Here is a 20,254-nt window from a genome sequence, read left to right as displayed (position 1 = left end):
GACGGCTTTGCGGCTCTTTTCCCCTCCTACTTGATTTACAGTTCCTCCTCCGGTCTGTTTTTTTTTTGCCGTCCGGCGCTGGCGTGGGTTCGGACCTTCTTCCCAGAGACCCTCGCACACCCTTCCCATTCTCCTCTGCGCAGCCTCCATCTAAGCGCTCTTCCCCTTGTCCGTAGCCTAGATCGAGCTCCCTGCGTGCACCGCGCGGGGCCGGAGGCCCGTAAGTGGGGGAGGAGAGCGGCTTCCCCGGGTGGTTCTGCCGTGGGTGTGGAGCGTGAGAACCTGGGGCCGCGGTGGAGCTGACCCCGAGGTCTCAGCGCAGAGGTGCTGAGCCCGGAGGCCTGTTCTAGTTCACCGGCGCAGTGAGGGGCTCAGTACCGGGGCTTCCCGACAGATGGGCAGGAAGGCGGGGTACGGGAAAGCTGGCACCGGCGCGCCGGGACCCCACCGCGGTGCGGGCAGCCGGGAGTCCGTGGTGGCGCGTCCCCGGAGACGCTGCCCGGAGACGCTGCCCGGAGACGGGCTGGGGGAGCTGAAGTCGGTGTTAACAGCTGAACGAAGTTGAGTTGCAGGGAGCGGGGGACGCTGGGAAGAGATGACTGATTTGAAAGGAATTTGACGCGGGCGTGGCGGCGGCCTGGCCCCGTGTTCCCGGGAGGTCGGGCCTGTGGTGAGCCGAGATCGCACCGGCATCACGACACTGCATCCCGGGCGACAGAGCGAGACCTGTCACGGGGAAAATAAATAAATAAAAATTTGACGCTCAGTTTAGCTGAGTATTGGGCCTTGTTACCAGATTGAGATGAGGTCTGGCGCGGTGTCTCACCGGTAGTCCCAGAACTTTGGAAGGCGGACGGGAGCATCGCTTGAGGCCAGGAGTTCTGGACCAGCCTGGCTAACAGCGAAACCCCGTCTCTACTAAAAATCCAAGAATAGGCAGGCCTGGTGGCGGGCGCCTGTCACCCCCGCTACTCGGGAGGCGGAGGCGTGAGACTCGCTTGAACCCGGGAGGCAGGGGTTGCCCACCGGTGAGCCGAGATGGCACCACTGCACTCCAGCCGGGGGACAGGGCGAGACTCCATCTCAAAAAAAAAAAAAAAGTTGAGATATAATTCACATACAATTAAATTCACCCCCTTTTTAAAAAAATGGAGACGTAGTCTCGCTCTGTCACCCAGGCTGGAGTACAGTGGCGCCGTCTCGGCTCACTGCAACCTCCGCCTCCCGGGTTCAAGCGAGTCTCACGCCTCCGCCTCCCGAGTAGCTGGAATTACAGGCACCCGCCACCACACCCATCTGATTTTTGTATTTTTCACCAGGTTGGCTAGGCTTGTCTCAACTCCTCGCCCTTCCAAAGTGCAGGGATTACAGGTGTGAGCCACTACGTCCAGTCTAAATTCACCCTTTTAAAGTGTGCAATTCAGTGGCTTTAGTATATTCACAGGATTGTGCAAGCACCACCATTGTCTAATTCCAGAACATTTTTATCATCCCTAAAAGAAACCCTGAAACTCATTAGCAGACACCCATTATTTCCTCCTCCTCCCAGCAGCACTAATCTGTGGATTTACTTATTCTCAGTACTGTATTATACACTATTTGTTCTTTTGTTTGGTTTATTTCACTTAATACAGTGATTCAAAGTTCATCTACGTTGTATGTAGCATGTATCAACTTCATTTTTTAGGTAACTGAATTATTTATTGTGTGGATATACCACATTTTGTTTCTCCATGATTGGATGGATATTGGTGGTTTTCTAGGCTTTCTAGGTCTAGTCCTCCACAGAACTCGCGGGCTGAGGCACAGACATTTAAAACTCTAGTTTTTGGAAACTAGCGTTTAACTCTTGGATTGGGTCAGGTAATTCAGTGGTCTCAGGTCTGGTATTGTTTAGGGGAGTTTCTTTTTTTTTTTGAGATGGAGTTTCACTCTTGTTGCCCAGGGTGGAGTGCAATGGCGGATCTCGGCGCACTGCAGCCTCCGCCTCCCGGGTTCAAACGACTCTCCTGTCTCAGCCTCCTCAGTGGCTGGGCTGACAGGCGCGGGCCACTACACCCGACTAATTTTTGGTATTTTTAGTAGAGACGGGGTTTCATCATGTTGGCCAGGCTGGTCTCGAACTCCTGACCTCAGGTGATCCACCCGCCTCAGCCTCCCAAAGTGCTGGCATTACAGGCGTGAGCCACCGCGCCTGGGCGGGAGTTTTTTGTTTGTCTGTGTTTTTTGGGGGACTGAGTTTCACTCTTGTTGCCCAGGCCTGAGTGCAATGGCGCGATCTTGACTCACTGCCACCTCTGCCTCCCAGGTTCAAGCGATTCTCCTACCTCAGCCTCCCGAGTAGCTGGGATTACAGGTGTGCACCACCAGACCCGGCTAATTTTGTAGTTTTAGTAGAGAAGGGGTTTCTCCATGTGGGTTACGCTGGCCTCGAATTCACGACCTCAGTTGATTTTCTCGCCTTGGCCTCCCAAAATGCTGGGATTACAGGCGTGAGCCACCGTGCCCCTCTCGGAGTGGTTTTTAAAGTCGTCTGTTCTCAGTTCAACACTTATCAGGCCGTTAATTATAGTGGTATCAAGCAGAGAAGTGTTTGGGTGCTGGTCTTCTCAGGGAGGCAGGAACCGTCAGAGGTTGCTGTTACGTAATGTACACCAACACGTGTTATCTTGTATAAACAGTATAGTTGGAGATGAGTGTATGAAAAAGGTAACTGAGCTAGCTGTGGGGGAGGATAGTTGTGAAAATTTTTGAGTCCCCCACTCTAGGCTTTCCCAGCTGTGTTTAGATAAGGTGACACTCTGCCTTCCTGTTTCAGCTCTAAGACTATGCATAAGTGTTATTTTGGCTGTATACGTAGTGCCAGTTTTTTTAAAATTTTTGTGCTTTTGGTGATTTTGCTGTTTACAATGGCCTCCAAGAGCAGAAGTGCTATCTCGCATTTCCAAGTTGAAGGCTGTGATGTATCTTATAGAGAAAAGATAAGCTTTTAGATTGGCTTTGTTCAGGCACCACTTTTGTTGTCGGCTGTGAGTTCAGTGTTAATGCATCAACAATATATATTAAATAAGATGTCTTTAAACAGAAGCACACATAAAACAAGGTTATGCCTGTTGAGTAACCCCGTGTTTCCCCTAGGAGCAGTGGCTCAGTATTCGCTAGTTCAGTGTTCATGATACCGTTAAAGGACATAACTACCCTGAATAATGATGACTGACTGTCTCAGCACTGGTTCAAGGGCAGAAAGCCTGGTGGATATTTTTCCATCTCTGCAGCTTTTAACATTTCTTCACTCAAGGCACTCATTTTTAATACTGAACTGGCAGTTTTGATGTGGAGAGAAGCTAAAATAAGGCTAAAATGCTCTTCATACTCTGCGCTGGGTGGGGACTGTGCTGAGTGTTGGGGATTCAGTGATAAGCGTATGGCCTAGCAGTTCTCTAATGGCTGAGTGTGGGAGTGTAGAGAAATGATCATAGTGTGACAGAATTAATCCTGTGTTCCCACAGGTTTTTTTTCTTTTCTTTTTTTTTTTGTTGAGATGGAGTTTCACTCTTGTAGCCCAGGCTGGAGTGCAGTGGTGCGATCTCGGCTCACTGCAACCTCTGTCTCCCAGGTTCAAGCAATTCTCCTGCCTCAGCCTCCCAAGTAGCTGGGGTTACACGCCCCCGCCACCATGCCTGGCTAATTTTTGTGTTTTTAGTAGTGACGGAGTTTCACCGTGTTGTCCAGTCTGGTCTCAAACCCCTGACCTCGTGATCTGCCCACCTCGGCCTCCCAAAGTGCTGAGATTACCGGGTTCTCCTTCCACAGATTTTAAGACATACTTCAGGCCGGGTGTGGTGACTCTTGCCTATAATCCCAGCATTTTGGGAGGCTGAGGTGGGCAGAACACTGGAGGTCAGGAGTTTGAGACCAACCTGGCCAACATGGCGAAGCCCTGTCTCTACTAAAAATACAGAAAATTAGCTGGGTGTGGTGGCACACGCCTGTAGTTCCAGCTACTCAAGATACTGAGGCAGGAAAATCACTTGAACCTGGGAGGTGGAGGTTGCAGTGAGCTGAGATTGCACCACTGTACTCCAGCCTGGGCAATGGAGCGTCTCCAAAAAAAAAAAAAAAAAAAAAAAAGAATTCAGACTGTGGTGAGCTGCATAAGGCTTTAGAGGTAACGATATTTTGAGATTTCTTTTCAATTAAAAATGTTTTTCGGCCGGGCGCGGTGGCTCAAGCCTGTAATCCCAGCACTTTGGGAGGCCGAGACGGGCGGATCACGAGGTCAGGAGATCGAGACCATCCTGGCGAACACCGTGAAACCCCGTCTCTACTAAAAAATACAAAAAACTAGCCGGGCGAGGTGGCGGGCGCCTGTAGTCCCAGCTACTCGGGAGGCTGAGGCAGGAGAATGGCGTAAACCTGGGAGGCGGAGCTTGCAGTGAGCTGAGATCCGGCCACTGCACTCCAGCCCAGGCTACAGAGCGAGACTCCGTCTCAAAAACGGAATCTCACTCTTGCTTAGGCTAGAGTGCAGTGGCGTGATCTCAACTCACTGCAACCTTTGCCTCCCAGATTCAAGTGATTCTCGTGCCTCAGCCTCTTGAGGAGCTGGAATTAACAGGCACCCACCACCCCGCCTGGCTAATTTTTGTATCTTTAGTAGAGACGAGGTTTTACCCTGTTAGCCAGGCTGGTCTTGAACACCTGACCTCAGGTAATCTGCCTGCGTTGGCCTCCCAAAGTGCTGAGATGACAGATGTGAGCCACCGTGCCTGGCCATTTCTTTCTACTTCTGCCAATTTTTTTAAAGTACCATGAACATTATAGCACTGTGTTCATAAATGAAAATAGAAGAAACTTGCTCCAGTCTTGTTCATCGAGCCGTTCTTGACCTTGACAGTCAGAATCTCACCCATCACCTTGTCACATCTCCCTCTTGTTCTATATATCCAGAGTCCACCTGATCTGCTGCTTCAGCCCTCCACATAGAATAAGAAATGCTTTTGTGAGCTGAGATTGTGCCATTGTACTGCAGCTTGGGCAACAGAGTGAGACTCCTCAAAAAAAGAAAAAAAATGCTTTTAGGTGATAAGGAAATGGAGAAGAATAAAACATCTTTGCCAGTCTTTGCCTTTTTAATATCTTGAATTCATGATTTCTTGCCATAGCCACTATCCTAGTCCAGGGTCTCTCCCTTCTACCCCGACTTTTTTTTTTTTTTTAATCATGTTTTTACTTCCTCTAGGAAAACACCTATCAGAATTTTGGGATCATGTGACAGGTATATATTTAATTTCTTTCTTTCTTTTTTGAGACAGAATCTTCCTGTGTTGCCCAGGCTGGAGTGTAGTGGTGTGATCATGGCTCACTACAGCCTTGACCCCCTCCTCGCCCCCACTCAGGTGATCCTCCCACCACAGCTTCCTGAGTAGCTGGGACTACAGGCATGCTCCACCATGCCTGACTAATGTTTTATTGCTTGTAGAGACAGCTGTGTTCCCTATGCTTGTCTTGAACTCCTGAGCCTCAAGCGATCCTTCCACTTCAGCCTCAAGTGCTGGGATTACAGGCGTGAGCCACCGCTCCTGGCTACTTAATTTCTTTCTTTCTTTCTTCTTTTTTTTTTTTTCTGAGACAGAATTTCACTCTTGTTGCCCAGGCTGGAGTGCAGTGGTGCGATCTCGGCTCACCGCAATCTCTGCCTCCCAGGTTCAAGCGATTCTCCTGCCTCAGCCTCCCAAGTAGCTGGGATTACAGGCATGCACCACCACACCTGGCTAATTTTATATTTTTCATAGAGACGAGGTTTCTCCATGTTGGTCAGGCTGGTCTCGAACTCCCTACCTCAGGTGATCTGCTTGCCTCGGCCTCCCAAAGTGTTGGGATTACAGGCTTGAGCCACTGTACCGCGCCTAATTTCTTTCTACCGCACCCGGCCTAATTTCTTACTTGTTTTGAGACAGAGTCTCGTTCTGTCACCCAGGCTGGAGTGCAGTGGAGTGATCTCAGCTCACTGCAGCCTCCACCTTCCAGGCTGAAGCAAGCCTTCCATCTCAGCCCCATGAATAGCTAGGACTACGAGAACATGTCACCAGGACCAGCTAATTTTTGTGTTGTTTGTAGAGATGGAATTTCACGATGTTGGCCAGGCTGGTCTTTAACTCCTCACCTCATGCAATCCACCTGCCTCAGCCTCCCAAAGTGCTGGGATTACAGGTGTGAGCAACTGCACCCAGCGCACCCTGCCTAGACCTATTTCCAAAATTAGAAAACCATGAGGCTTTTAGAAGAAGATGAGAAGAATATCTCCATGACCTGAGTGTGTGCAAAGGTTTCTTAGGGCTCAGGATGCCATAGAGTGACTTAAAAAAGCAAACACACACACACACACACACACAAAGATAAATATGATTGATTACATCAAAATGTAATCACAGACTACTGTAAGAAAATGAATGGGGAAGCACAGGGACCTATTTGACAAAAGACCGATATTCAAGATCTATAAAGAACCAATAGGCCGGGCGCGGTGGCTCACGCCTGTAATCCTAGCACTTTGGGAGGCCAAGGCGGGTGGATCACTTGAGCTCAGAAGTTTGAGACCAGCCTACGCAACATAGTGAAACCCCATCTCTACTAAAAATACAAGAATCAGAATTAGCTGGGCATGATGGCGCGTGCCTATAGTCCCAGTTACTTGGGAGGCTGAGGCTGGAGAATTGCTTGAATCTGGGAGACGGAGACTGAGCCGAGATTGTGCCACTGCACTCCAGCCTGGGCGACTGAACAAGACTTCGTCTCAAAAAACCAATAGGGCTCAAGGCCTGGGATTGGGCCTCTGCTGCTCTGCTCCCTGGGCCTGTGGCTCAGTCCTTGGAGTCGTCCTTTCTTTTTCATGAAGAGTAGTGTGCGTTAACAGCTGAGTGGTTTTATCAGCCTGTTTCCTGCCAACAGTGTATGAGAGTTCCAGTTGCTTTGTGTCCTTGCCAACATTTGGTGTTGTCAGTCTTTTTAGTTATTCTGATGGGTGTGGTGTGTCATGGTCTTAATTTTAGTCCTCAGTCACTCATGGTGTTCGAGCACTTTTTCCTGTGCTGATGATAATGTATAATACATTGCAAAGTGCGTGCTCAAATCTTTTGACCATTTTAAATTGAGTGTGTGTCTTTTTATTGAGTTGTAGGCGTTATTTATATAACTTTTATATCCTAGTTACCTGTCCTCTGTCTGCTTGCCTATTCATTTTCTTAGAGTTGTGTGATGAACAGAAGTTTTACATTTTGATGTAATCAGTTTTCTCTTATATTTTATTATATAGTTATTGCTTTCTGAGTCCTAAGAAATCTTGGCTACCTTCAGACTGTGAAGATAATCTTTCATGTTTTCTTCTGTAATTTTTTTTTTTTTTTTTTTTTGAGACGGAGTGTTACTCTGTCGTCCAGGTGGGGGTGCAGTGACGCAGTCTCGGCTCACTGCAACCTCTGCCTCCCAGGTTCAAGTGATTCTCCTGCCTCAGCCTCCTGAGTAGCTGGGATTATGGATGCGCACCACCACGCCCAACTAATTTTTGTGTTTTTAGTAGAGACAGGATTTCACCATGTTGGCCAGGTTGGTCTTGAACTCTTGACCTCGTGATCCGCCCATCTCGGCCTCACAACATGCTGGGATTACAGGCGTGAGCCACCATGCTCGGCCTGTAAATGTTATAGTTTTAGTTTTATGTTTAGGCCTATCCATCTCTAGTTTATGTGAATGGTGTGAGATATAATTAAATATTAATTTTTTTTCCGTATAGATATCCAGTCGTTCCAGCACCAATTGTTGAAAATGCTATGGTATTGCATTTTTGAAATTAAGATGACCGTACAAATGGTAATTGATTTCTGCGCTCCCTTTTCAGTTCCATTGTCCAATCCTTATGTTAGTACCGCCCTTTTAATTACTGTAGCTTTAGTAAGTCTTGAAGTCTTGTCGTTGTAGGTCCTCCTATTTTGTTGTTATTTTTCAAGCTTGATGTGAATATTCTAAATCCTCTGCATTTCCATTGTAAATATTAGAATTATCTTACCAGTTTCCACAGAAAAATTTGGTAAAATTGTGATTGGGATTGCATTGAACCTATGAATCAGTTTGGAAAGAAATGATACCTAAACAGTATTGAGTCTTCAAATATATGAACTTGGTGCATTTTCCTTCTTATTTAGGCCTTTTAAAATTTATTTTTAGGCTGGGCGCAGTGGCTCATGCCTGTAATACCAGCACTTTGGGAGCCTGAGACGGGCGGATCAACTGAGGTCAGTTCGAGACCAGCCTGGCCAACATGGTGAAACCCCATCTGTACTAAAAATGCAAAACTTAGCCAGGTGTGGTGGCGGGCGCCTGTAGTCCCAGCTAGTTGGGAGGCTGAGGCAGCAGAATCGCTTCAACTTGCTCAGGAGGCGGAGGTTGCAGTGAGCCGAGATACTGCCATTGCACTCCAGACTGGGCAGCAAGAGCAAAACTCTGTCTCAAAAAATAATAATAATAAAATTAAAAATTTCGGGCCAGGTGTGGTGGCTCACACCTGTAATCCCAGCACTTTGGGAGGCCGAGGCAGGCGGATCACCTGAGGTAGGGAGTTCAAGACCAGCCTGAGCAACATGGAGAAACCCCTTCTCTACGAAAAATACAAAATTAGCTGGGTGTGGTGGCGCATGCCTGTAATCCCAGCTACTCGGGAGGCTGAGGCAGGAGAATCGCTTGAACCCCGGAGGCAGAGGTTGCAGTGAGCTGAGATCACGCCATTGCACTCCAGCCTGGGCAACAAGAGCAAAACTCCGTCTCAAAAAAAAAATTTCTTTTTAATTCTGTTTTATAGTTTTCAATTCAGAAGTCATACACATATTTTGTTAAATTTATTTCTAGATATGTTTCTTACCTTTATTGTAAAATGGAGCCATCATTTGCATCATTCATTACTCTGTATGAAATGTGTTATTACTCTCTGCCTGCTTTCAAGATTTTCTCTTTATGTTTGTTTTTTAGCAGTTTGCCTGTGGTGTATCTAGGCATCATTTTATTTGTATTTATCCTTAGATTTATCCTTGAGATTTGCAGAGCTTCTTAAATCTGTAAATTTATGTCTGTCAGCCAGTTTGGAAAATTTGGAGCTATTAGTTTTAAAAATATTTCTTCTGTTCCATTCTCTTTCACTTCTTCTGGGACTTCAGTTATATGTGAGTTAGACATTTTGGTATTAGCCCACAGGAACCTGGGGTTCTTTCAATCTTTTCAGTCTTTTTTTCCTCGAAGTTTGCATTTTGTGAGCAGAAGTGATAATCATTCAGGATGATTTTTGAGATTCCTACTTCAAGAGTAGTTCCTAATCTTTTGTAGGTGTAGTGAAGTATGGCTTCTAATTCTACTGGAAGGCTTTTTTGTCGGGGAGACGGTTGTATGTCCTTTGGCTTTTAAATTTTCTGTTGTGTCTTTCACAGCACAGTTTTCAGAGGGTACCCTTTCTTTTTTCTTTTTTTTTTTTTTTTATTTGAGGCTGAGTCCCACTCTATCGCCAGGCTGGAGTGCAGTGGCGCAATCTCCACTCACTGCTACCTCCGCTTCCTGGATTCAAGTGATTCTCCTATCTCAGCCTCCTAAGTAGCTGGGACTAGAGGCACCTGCCACCACACCCAGCTAATTTTTGTATTTTTAGTAGAGATTAAAAATACAAACCCAGGTTTGTACAAAGCCCAGGAGGTTGTGGCTGCAGTCTCATATTCATCATCAGATTTCCCCCATTGTCCTAATAATATTCTTTGTGGCTTTTCTTTATCCCTGATCCAAAGTTTCTTTGAAGATTACACAGTGCATTTAGTTTTCATGTCTCTTAAGCCTTTATTTATTTATTTATTTGCTGAGATGGAGTCTTGCTCCGTTACCCAGACTGGAGTTCAGTGGCACGATCTTGGCTCACTGTAGCCTCCACCTGCTGGGTTCAAGTGATTCTCCTGCCTCAGCCTCACGAGTCGCTGGGACTACAGGTGTGCGCCACCATGCCCAGCTAATTTTTATATTTTTAGTAGAGATGGGATTTTTACCATTTTGGCTAGGCTGGTCTTGACCTACTGAGCTCAGATGATCCACCCGCCTTGGCCACCCAAAGTGCTGGGATTACAGGCGTGGGCCACCACATCTGGCCTTAAACTTCTTTTAATATAGAAGAGTTCACCAGCCCTTCTATTTTGTTTTGCTTTTTGAGACAGTGATGCTTTGGAGAGTCCAGGCCAATTGCTTTATAGATTTCAACTTGTTTGATTATTTCCTCGTGATTAGATTGGTAGAAATACTACCTAAGTGATGTGACCTTCTTAGTGCGTCCATCAGGAAGCACATGATGTGACTACAATTGGTGACATTAAGTTCGATTACTTAATGATTAAGGTGGTAACTCCCAGCTTTCTACATTGTAAAGGTATCTTTTGCCGCCCTCCTTTTTATTCCCAAGTAGTTTATTTGGAGATTAGTCCTTTACACAGTAGAGGGGGAAGGGAGACAGGAGAGGGAAGCTTGACAACTAAGGGTGAGTTATCAAGTCTGTTGCTGCTGGTAGCAACCCACCCTAATTCCACTGGGGAAGCTCACAGCTTGGTGGTGTCCCACAGAGGGGTGAGAACTTGAGGGTATTTCAACACCAGTCAGGCACCATTTGAGGGCTGCTGCCCGGGTGGTTCAATTTTCTGGTGCTTCCAGCTTGCCATAAACAGATGCAAAGTAGTCTAGATACTAAAGAAAGCTCTCAGGTAACAAGATGCAGATGGCATTTGGAAGTCAGACTAGGGTGCACTATTGTGGTAAGAGCTGAAGGGATGGCTGGGCATGGTGGCTCACACCTGTAATCCCAGCACTTTGGGAGGCTGAGGTGGGTGCATCACCTGAGGTCAGAAGTTCGAGAGCAGCCTGGTCAACATGACGAAACCCCATCTCTACTAAAAATACAAAAATCAGCCAGGTGTGGTGGTGGACGCCTGTAATCCCAGCTACTCAGGAGGCTGAGGTAGGAGAATTGCTTGAATCTGGGAGGTGGAGGTTGCAGTGAGCCTAGATTGCGCCACTGCACTCCAGCCTGGGCGACAGAGCGAGACTGTCTCAAAACAAAACAAAACAAAAAGCTGAAGGATGATTAATAGAGCATTTGTAGTGTCTGCTGTACCTGTACCCTGAAGGGGTGGCCTGCCCCTCCACACCTGTGGGTGTTTCTGGTTAGGTGGAACCAGAGACTTGAGAAAAGAAATAAGACACAGAGACAAAGTATAGAGAAAGAAAAGCGGGGGCCCAGGGGACCGGCGCTCAGCTTACAGAGGACCCACGCCGGCACCGGCCTCTGAGTTCCCTTAGTATTTATAGATAATTATCTTTACCATCTTAAAGATAAGGGAGTGGCAGGACAATAGGATCATTTTTAGGGAGGAAATTAGCAGTAAGACATAAGAACAAGGATCTGTGACATGAATAAGTTTAAAGGAAAATCCTGTGCCTTGAGATAAACCTTTTAGCGGCATTGTTTCATCCTATCACATGGGGATAAACCTTGGACAATACCTAGCTTTTCTAGGAAGAAAGTCACACCCTGCACGCCCAAAATCCATTAAACCTTGAGTTACCACAGCACATGTCTCTTGCAAGGACAAGGTAGGGGGTAGGGTCACAGATTAACAGCATCTCAAATACAGAACAAAATGGAGTCTCTTATGTCTACTTCTTTCTATACAGACACAGTAACAGGCTGATCTCTTTCTTTTCCCCACAGTACCCTAGTACCTAGAGAACCTACAGCTTGAGGCAAGAGCATATGTGCTATTGTTTTTTCAAGAAGTGTACTTTCAGGAAGCAGAGGTAGGGGAAAGATGAGTGAAGGGAGAAGGAAGATTAAGTCAGTTCAAGGGTGCGTTTTGAAGTTGGCCACCCTTGGTGCAAGTATGGTTGGTTGCTTGTTCTCCTAAAGCCGTTTCCCAGGAGGATGTATAAATAACTGCATTCTGGGGCAATCCATCTGAAGGAAGGATGGACGGACCCCTCAGCTTCTGTATCTCATTGGAAGAAGGTTTGCTTCATAGCAGATTAATTCCCGCAGACTTCTGGGCTGTGCATGTGTGGGTACCAGGTAGGTCCCACAGCCCCTCACACCTCCAAGGCAAGGGGCAATCCAAGGATGGGAAGTGATAGGCAGCCAGTGTGAGCAAGGGACCATGGGGTTGTACCTGTGGGCAGTTGGTCATAACCCAGACGTGTTTGATCAGCCCAGTGACAGCTGGGGTGGAAAAAGTGACCAAGGGCCTCAAGGACACACAAGGCGAAGAAGATTTGAAGTGCTGCGTAAGATATGCCTAATGCGTTTGGATTCTACCTTTGTTTAACAAATATGCACATATAAAAAACACAAACACAATCACATATACAAAAAGACAACAGCTATCTCTTGGTGAGATCCAGCTGAATTTTACTTCCATATTCTCTGATATGTGTTTAAAGCTTTCTACAGTAAAGATATTTTAATTTTATAACGGAGACTGGGCACGGTGGCTCATGCCTTTAATCTCAGCATTTTGTGAGGCCAAGGCAAGAGGATTGCTTGAGCCCAGGAGTTCAAGACCAACCTGGGCAACAGAGTGAGACAGTCATCTCTAAAAAAAAATTTAAAACAATTAGCCAGGCATGATAGCACTCACCTGTAGTCCTTTCTACTCGGGAGGCTGCAGAGGGAGGATCACCTGAGCCCTGGACGTCAAGGTTACATTAAGCTATGATTACACCACTGCATTCCAGCTGGGTAACAGAGCAAGACCCTGTCTCTTAATTTTTTTTTTTTTTTTTTTTTGCTTTTATAATGGGAAAACCATTGTAGACAGTTTTAGGAAGGAAAGCAGAACAGTGGGCATCTTTTTCAAAGTAAAAGAGCAAAAAAGGCAAAAAATATTTCATGTTTACATTATGGACAAAGACAAGATTGTCCTTCAATAAAAGGCTGAATTTTTTTTTTTTTTTTGAGAAAGAGTCTTGCTCCATCGCCCAGATTGGAATGCAGTGGCGTGATCTCGGCTCACTGCAACCTCCGCCTCCCGGGTTCAAGCGATTCTCCAGCCTCAGCCCCCCGAGTAGCTGGTACTACAGGCACGTGCCACTGTGTCTGGCTAATTTTTATATTTTTAGTACAGACGGGGTTTCATCGTGTTGACCAGGCTGGTCTTCACCTCCTGACCTCAGGTGATCTGCCCACTTCAGCCTCCCAAAGTTCTGGGATTACGGATGTGAGCCACCGTACCCGACCTGGCTGAGTGTTTTAAGTTATTTATAAAAGTAGAACAAGTTGCTCTTTATTTATTAGTATAATTTTTTTTGAGATGGAGTATGGAGTCTCATTCTGTTGCCCAGGCTGGAGTGCTGTGGCGTGATCTTGGCTCACTGTGACCTCCGCCTCCTGGGTTCAAGCGATTCTGCCTCAGCCTCCCTAGTAGCTGGGATTACAGGGGTGCATCACCACGCCCGGATAATTTTTGTATTTTTAGTAGAGATGGGGTTTCACCGTGTTGACCAGGCTGGTCTCCATCTCCTGACCTCATGATCTACCCACCTCGGCCTCCCAAAGTGCTGGGATTACAGGCGTGAGCCACTGCGCCTGGCCTGATTTTATAGTTACAATATATTCTTATTGTAAAAATCACCTTTAATAGCACCACCACTGGCCGGGCGCGGTGGCTCAAGCCTGTAATCCCAGCACTTTGGGAGGCCGAGGCGGGCGGATCACGAGGTCAGGAGATCGAGACCATCCTGGCTAACACGGTGAAACCCCGTCTCTACTAAAAATACAAAGAATTAGCCAGGCGTGGTGGCGGCATCTGTAGTCCCAGCTACTCGGGAGGCTGAGGCAGGAAAATGGCGGGAACCCGGGAGGCGGAGCTTGCAGTGAGCTGAGATCCGGCCACTGCACTCCAGCCTGGGGGACAGAGCAAGACTCCGTCTCAAAAAAAAAAAAAAAAAAAAAAACAAAAAACAGCAACACAATAGCAAACACGTTAACAGAAAGGTAGAAGCAGACCTTAAAGAATCTCCAGCAGCTTGAGAGACCATAGCTGACCGCTGAGGAGCTCTGCTCTGGGTTGGAGCAGTGCTTAGAAGTTTATAAATCACTCTTAGGATATTGCATATGGATTCTTTTTTTTTTTCCTGAAATGGAGTCTCGCTCTGTCGTCAGCTCACTGCAAGCTCCGCCTCCCAAGTTCAAGCAATTGTTTGCCTCAACCTCCTGAGTAGCTGGGACTACAGGCGCCCGCCACCATGCCCGGCTAATTTTTTTGTATTTTTAGTAGAGACGGGTTTCACCGTGTTAGCCAGGATGGTCTCCATCTCCTGACCTTGTGATCCGCCCGCCTCGGCCTCCTAAAGTGCTGGGATCACAGCGAGCCACCGCGCCCGGCTGCATAAGGATGTGATTTTTCAGTAGAGGCTCTTACCTTTTACTTTAAACATTCTTTGAGGGTTGTTGTTGTTTCCCACCCTCCCCCTTTTATTTCTATAGAGGTCAGCTGGAGTCAAGATGTCTGGGACTGAGGAAGCAATTCTTGGAGGACGTGAAAGCCATCCTGCTGCAGGCAGCGGCGCGGTGTTGTGCTTTGGACAGGTGACTGGTTCCTTCATGCCTGGGAAGGTTGAGGTTGAATAAAGTTAGGGCTCGGCAGTTTGTAGAGCGGCGTAGTACATGTGTGGGTAGCACACAGTACGTTTACATAGTACACGCGTGGGTAGCACACAGTACGTTTACATAGTACACGCGTGGGTAGCACACAGTACGTTTACATAGTACACGCGTGGGTAGCACACAGTACGTTTACATAGTACACGCGTGGGTAGCACACAGTACGTTTACATAGTACACGCGTGGGTAGCACACAGTACGTTTACATAGTACACGCGTGGGTAGCACACAGTACGTTTACATAGTACACGCGTGGGTAGCACACAGTACGTTTACATAGTACACGCGTGGGTAGCACACAGTACGTTTACATAGTACACGCGTGGGTAGCACACAGTACGTTTACATAGTACACGCGTGGGTAGCACACAGTACGTTTACATAGTACACGTGTGGGTAGCACATAGTACGTTTACATAGTACATGTGTGGGTAGCACATAGTACGTTTACATAGTACATGTGGGAGCTATTTGTTGTTACTGGTTTTTCCTTTAGATGCGTTTTTTGGGGGTCTTTTGTGAACTCTGGAGGGCATTTTGGAACGTTAGCTATCAAAAGACTGATAGTACTGGGGATTAGATTTAGATTTAAATTTTTTTTTTGGGGAGGTAGATAACATTTGTATAACATCAAATTCAAAATGAAACTATGTGAAAATCTCCCTATTTCCCATTGCCCCTATATGCATGCCACCCAGTTCTATTTCTTTTTTTTCGAGGCTGAGTCTTGCTTTGTCACCCAGGCTGCAGTGCAGTGGTGCGATCTCAGCTCATTGCAGCCTCCACCCCCTGGATTCAATCAATTCTCCTGCCTCAGCCTCCCAAGTAGCTGGGATTACAGGCATGCGCCACCATGCCCAGCTAATTTTTGTATTTTTAGTAGAGATGGGGTTTCACCATGTTGGCCAGGCTGGTCTCAAACTCCAGACCTCAGGTGATCCGCCTGCCTCGGTCTCCCAAAGTGTTTGGATTACAGGCATGAGCCACCATGCCTGGGATTAATTTTTTGTATTTTTAGTAGAGATGTGGTTTCACCATGTTGGCCAGGGTGGTCTTGAACTCCTGACCTCGTGATCCGCCCGCCTCGGCCTCCTAAATGCTGAGATTACAGGCATGAGCCACCGCGCCTGGCTCCTTGTCTTTTTTGGAGGCATGGAAAGTTCCTGGGGGTCGTATTCCTTGTAGGGACATTGTGTGCATAGAAAAGTTTCTTGCTTTGTCCACCCAAACTCCATCTTTGTTTTTACCAGAGAGTTGTGAGTATTCGTTTCATCCAAATAGGGCAAGGGGGACAAAACCCAAATCAGCAAGCAGTCGTGTGTTTCCGTTTGTGCAGGACGGGAGATTGTTGCATTGGAGCAGGTGTCAATCTCTGGAAAGGGCAAATGGAAGCAGGTCTTCCCATCCCTGTGCCCTTTCCATACGCGCTTCCTGTGCTGGCGTCATTTGCAGCTCTGGAGGCAGGACACTGTCGCTTCCTAAGCTTCAGAAACTTTTATAAGGATGGTAGCAGCAGCTAAGGCAGCAGTTCTCAAAATGTAATCCTGGGACCCAGATTCAGAGTCCAGAAGGTCAGACTTATCTTCATGATAATACTGTTTGCCTCTTTCACACTCATTCTCTCGTGGGTGAACGGTGGAGTGTTCAGAGACTGCGTGAGTGATATGCGACGTCACTGCTGTGGTGCCTGATGGCATGCATGCCTTAAAAGTTTCTCAGTTTTCATTTCTAATAGCATAAATATAACCCACAGAAACAAAGGTTCTGGGGGTTTTTTTAAGAGTGTAAAGGGGTCCTGAGGTGAAAAAGCTGGAGACTCAGTGATGTGAGGAATGGTGAAGTGTGAATGGAATTTTCTTTTTTGGGGTTGCAGTGCCAGTACACAGCCGAAGAGTACCAGGCCATCCAGAAGGCCCTGAGGCAGAGGCTGGGCCCAGAATACATAAGCAGCCGCATGGCTGGAGGAGGCCAGAAGGTAGGAGAGTTCCTGTGCCTGGAAAGCAGGCATCCAAAGACAGACTCAGACGGTCTTGCCAGTTCCCTCTCTGGGTCCTCAGGGATTCGGAAGGCTCCTGTTAACTTCCTGGAGGCCTCCCAGTGTCGCTGGGAGGGGATGGGTTCCCGACTTCGTTCTCATCTGAAGGGGCCCAGGCATGGTCTTGACACTTGCGTAACTGCCGTCTTAGGATTTCGTCTTAGGATTTTTTACATCATTTTTTTTTTTTTAATTTTTAAAGACAGGGTCTCGCTGTCACCCAGGCTGGAGTCTGACCAGTGGTGTCATCTCGGCTCACTGCAGCCTCCCCCAGACTCAAGCGATCCTTCTGCCTCAGCTTCCTGACTAGCTGGGACTGCAGGCACATGCCACCATGCCTGGTTAATTTTTTAATTTTCTGTAGAGACGACATCTCGCCATGTTGCCCAGGCTGGTCTCGAACTGCTAGGCTCAAGTGATCCTCCTACCTCAGCCTCTCAAAGTGCTGGGATTACAGGTGTGGGCCACCATGCCCAGCCTTTACACCATTAAAAAAATGTTCCTTTTGCCATTTGCTGCTTTTTTTTTTTTTTTTTTTTTGAATTAAACGCTTTTTAAAGAACTTATGATTGACACATAATAATTGCGTATCATTTGCTTCTAATTTTAACTTCTGTGAATATTTTTGGTCTTCCATAAAATATGTCAAACCGAGATTTATACTTTTTGCAAACTGAATTTTAGCAACTGCTGGGTGAGTTCCTCCTCCCGACAGACCGTTAGTTCTCGCAGGCACCATCTAGAAGATTTTTGAAATAAATTCATTGAGAATTTTCTTGAAAAATAATTTTTTTTGAGAGACTGGGTCGCACTGTGTCGCTTAGGCTGGAGTGCAGTGGCATGATCATAGCTCACTGCAGCCTTGAGCTCCTGGGCTCAAGCGATCCTCCCACCTCAGCCTCCCGAGTAGAATGTTTAAGGGCAGTTTATCCAAAAAAGTAGATGAGGAATAAATTATGTAAATTTTGATTCACATTTAAGTGTGGTAAGGAATTAACACAGCTTTTCCTTAAAAACTTTTTTTCTAGGTGTGTTACATTGAGGGTCATCGAGTAATTAATCTGGCCAATGAGATGTTTGGTTACAATGGCTGGGCACACTCCGTCACACAGCAGAATGTGGGTGAGTGTGCAGCAGTGGGGACTTGTGCACTGTCCAGCCCTGGTGAAAGGGTGCTGTGAGTGAGGAGGTGAGGTAGGTGAGGTAGGTGGACTCAGTGCCAGCAGGAAGAATGGCTGTGGCACAGCGATCAGTGTCCTCTTCAACTTGCTCTCTTTCCCACTCCTAGATTTTGTTGACCTCAACAATGGCAAGTTCTACGTGGGAGTCTGTGCGTTTGTGAGGGTCCAGTTGAAGGTGAGGAGGATGGAGTAGACCTGCGCGGAGGGATCAGTGGGTGGTAGGAGAAGGTGAGCAGGTAGGGAGGTGGGTAGCTGGACAGGGACCCAGGCTGCAGAGTTGTGTCTCAGCCAGTGTTCCCCAGAATGGTGGAATTCAAATACTGTTGCTCCTGTCTCCCTAAAAGAATGGAAAAAGTGTTCTCTTGCACATTTTCAAGTTGACACTTAAAAGTTTTCACCACATATAAAAATTGTTGCAAAGGGTGTATTTTTTGGTATATGGTAAAATCTGACATTCTAAAATACAGTAATTTTACCATCACTGATAAGTTTTTGGAAACTCAACTTTAGGCAAAGCAGGTCCTTTTGTTACAGATAAAAACAAAAATTGGGTTTTGTTAAGAAGTTGTTTTGCTTAAAGTTACAGTTATTTAAGATGTTAAGTGAGGGCCGGGCGCGGTGGCTCAAGCCTGTAATCCCAGCACTTTGGGAGGCCGAGGCGGGCGGATCACAAGGTCAGGAGATCGAGACCACAGTGAAACCCCGTCTCTACTAAAAATACAAAAAACTAGCCGGGCGAGGTGGCGGGCGCCTGTAGTCCCAGCTACTCAGGAGGCTGAGGCAGGAGAATGGCGGGAACCCGGGAGGCGGAGCTTGCAGTGAGCCGAGATCGCGCCACTGCACTCCAGCCTGGGCAACAGCGTGAGACTCCGTCTCAAAAAAAAAAAAAAAAAAAAAAAAAAAAAAAGATGTTAAGTGAGGACTTACCGTAAATCTGTTAGATCTTTGTTAAATATTCCAGTGGACTCTAAATGCTATAGAGGCTTAGATCTGTCGTTTATTTGAAGAAATACAATGAACAGGCTTTTTTTAAATCTTAGAAATTTTACATGGTTCTTTCTTTATCTGAACTTACATTTCCTTTCTGTTTCCCTACTGGTTTTTATCCTAATACATATTTATGGTTGAAAGTTTGGCTGGGCGAGGTGGCTCATTCCTGTAATCTCAGACTTTGGGAGGCTCAGGTGGAAGGATTGCTTGAGCCTGGGGATCTGAGACCAGTCTGGGCAACATGGTGAAAGCCCGTCTCTCCTAAAAATACAAAAAATTAGCTGGGCGTGGTGGCGCACGCTTGTAGTCCTAGCTCCTCAGGAGGCGGAGGTAGGAGGATCACCTGAGCCTGGGAAGTCGAGGCTGTGATGAGCTGTGATTGTGCCACTGAACTCCTGGGTGAAAAAAAAGAAAAGTTTTATTGATAGCCTCATTATGCTTCTCTGCCTTTGCATGTGTATAAAAATAAAAATTTTTGGTAAATTTTCGGTGCACTTAAGGCTCTAAATATTAAGAGATTTCTTTTGGATTTAGTTGTATTATAGCTACTGTTAACACACAGTTGACCAGACAATTGTATTTATGGTGAAGAGAAAACATAAATATAGCAAAATTTTGATAACTTAGAAAAATTAAAGATTTGAAATCTTGCCACAAAAATAAAAAATTTAAAATATAAAATATAAAATGTATGGAAAATGAATATCTTAATGAGATGGATAGCACTGTTTTTTCAGTTTATATATCCATATAGCCATAAGTGAATATTACTTACTTCTTTTTTTTTTTTTGAGACAGAGTTTCACTCTTGTTGCCCAGGCTAGAGTGTAATGGCTTGATCTCTGCTCACCGCCACCTCCACCTCCCGGGTTCAAGCAATTCTGCCTCAGCCTCACGAGTAGCTGGGAGTACAGGCGTCCGCCACGTGCCTGCCTAATTTTGTGTGTGTGATTTTAGTAGAGACGGGTTTCTCCATGTTGGTCAGGCTGGTCTTGGACTCACGGCCTCAGGTGATCCGCCCACCTCAGCCTCCCAGAGTGCTGGGATTACAGGCGTGAACCACCGCGCCCAGCCTGCTTATTTCTTGAATGAACAATTCAGCATTAGTTCTATTCTGACTTATTTTTCTAAATAGTACTAGAAAACCTTGTGTCTATGAGTGAGTAGCTGAGAATGGAAAGAGTTTTGTTATAGTGTCACTCATTTATTTGAGTGCTTTTTGAGTTATTTTTTAAAAAATCACTGAGTGCTATCATCAAACACTGTATTTGATTCTCAATCAGCGAATGATGTGCTCAGGTTCACCTTCACTTTTGGTGAAAG

At 46.4% G+C, this 20,254-nt stretch overlaps 1 protein-coding gene across 10 annotated transcripts in view; it reads left to right on the top strand.

The window, feature by feature from the left end:
• RAD52 (RAD52 homolog, DNA repair protein) overlaps positions 1-20,254 on the top strand; it is a 36,441-nt gene continuing 16,187 nt past the window's right edge. For 2 of the 10 annotated variants that reach the window (XR_013400761.1, XM_077953253.1), the window contains exons 1-7: positions 169-220; positions 7,793-7,869; positions 8,224-8,291; positions 14,549-14,650; positions 16,599-16,700; positions 17,789-17,882; positions 18,049-18,116. Coding sequence is in view for 7 of the 10 variants with exons in the window: in XM_077953253.1 (XP_077809379.1) it covers positions 8,241-8,291; positions 14,549-14,650; positions 16,599-16,700; positions 17,789-17,882; positions 18,049-18,116 (417 nt within the window). In the remaining 3 variants the exon portion in view is untranslated. Of the gene's footprint in view, positions 221-7,792; positions 7,870-8,122; positions 8,292-8,317; positions 8,361-12,117; positions 12,137-14,548; positions 14,651-16,061; positions 16,297-16,598; positions 16,701-17,788; positions 17,883-18,048; positions 18,117-20,254 lie in introns of those variants that run through there. The other 8 variants (XR_013400762.1, XM_028829103.2, XM_077953258.1 and 5 more) reach the window with 7 other exon arrangements.

Source organism: Macaca mulatta, chromosome 11, assembly GCF_049350105.2.
Source record: "Macaca mulatta isolate MMU2019108-1 chromosome 11, T2T-MMU8v2.0, whole genome shotgun sequence".
In the NCBI taxonomy this organism is placed as follows: Eukaryota; Metazoa; Chordata; class Mammalia; order Primates; family Cercopithecidae; genus Macaca; species Macaca mulatta.
The sequence above is the reverse complement of the archived record's forward strand: the minus strand, read 5'-3'. Positions and strand labels throughout refer to the sequence as shown.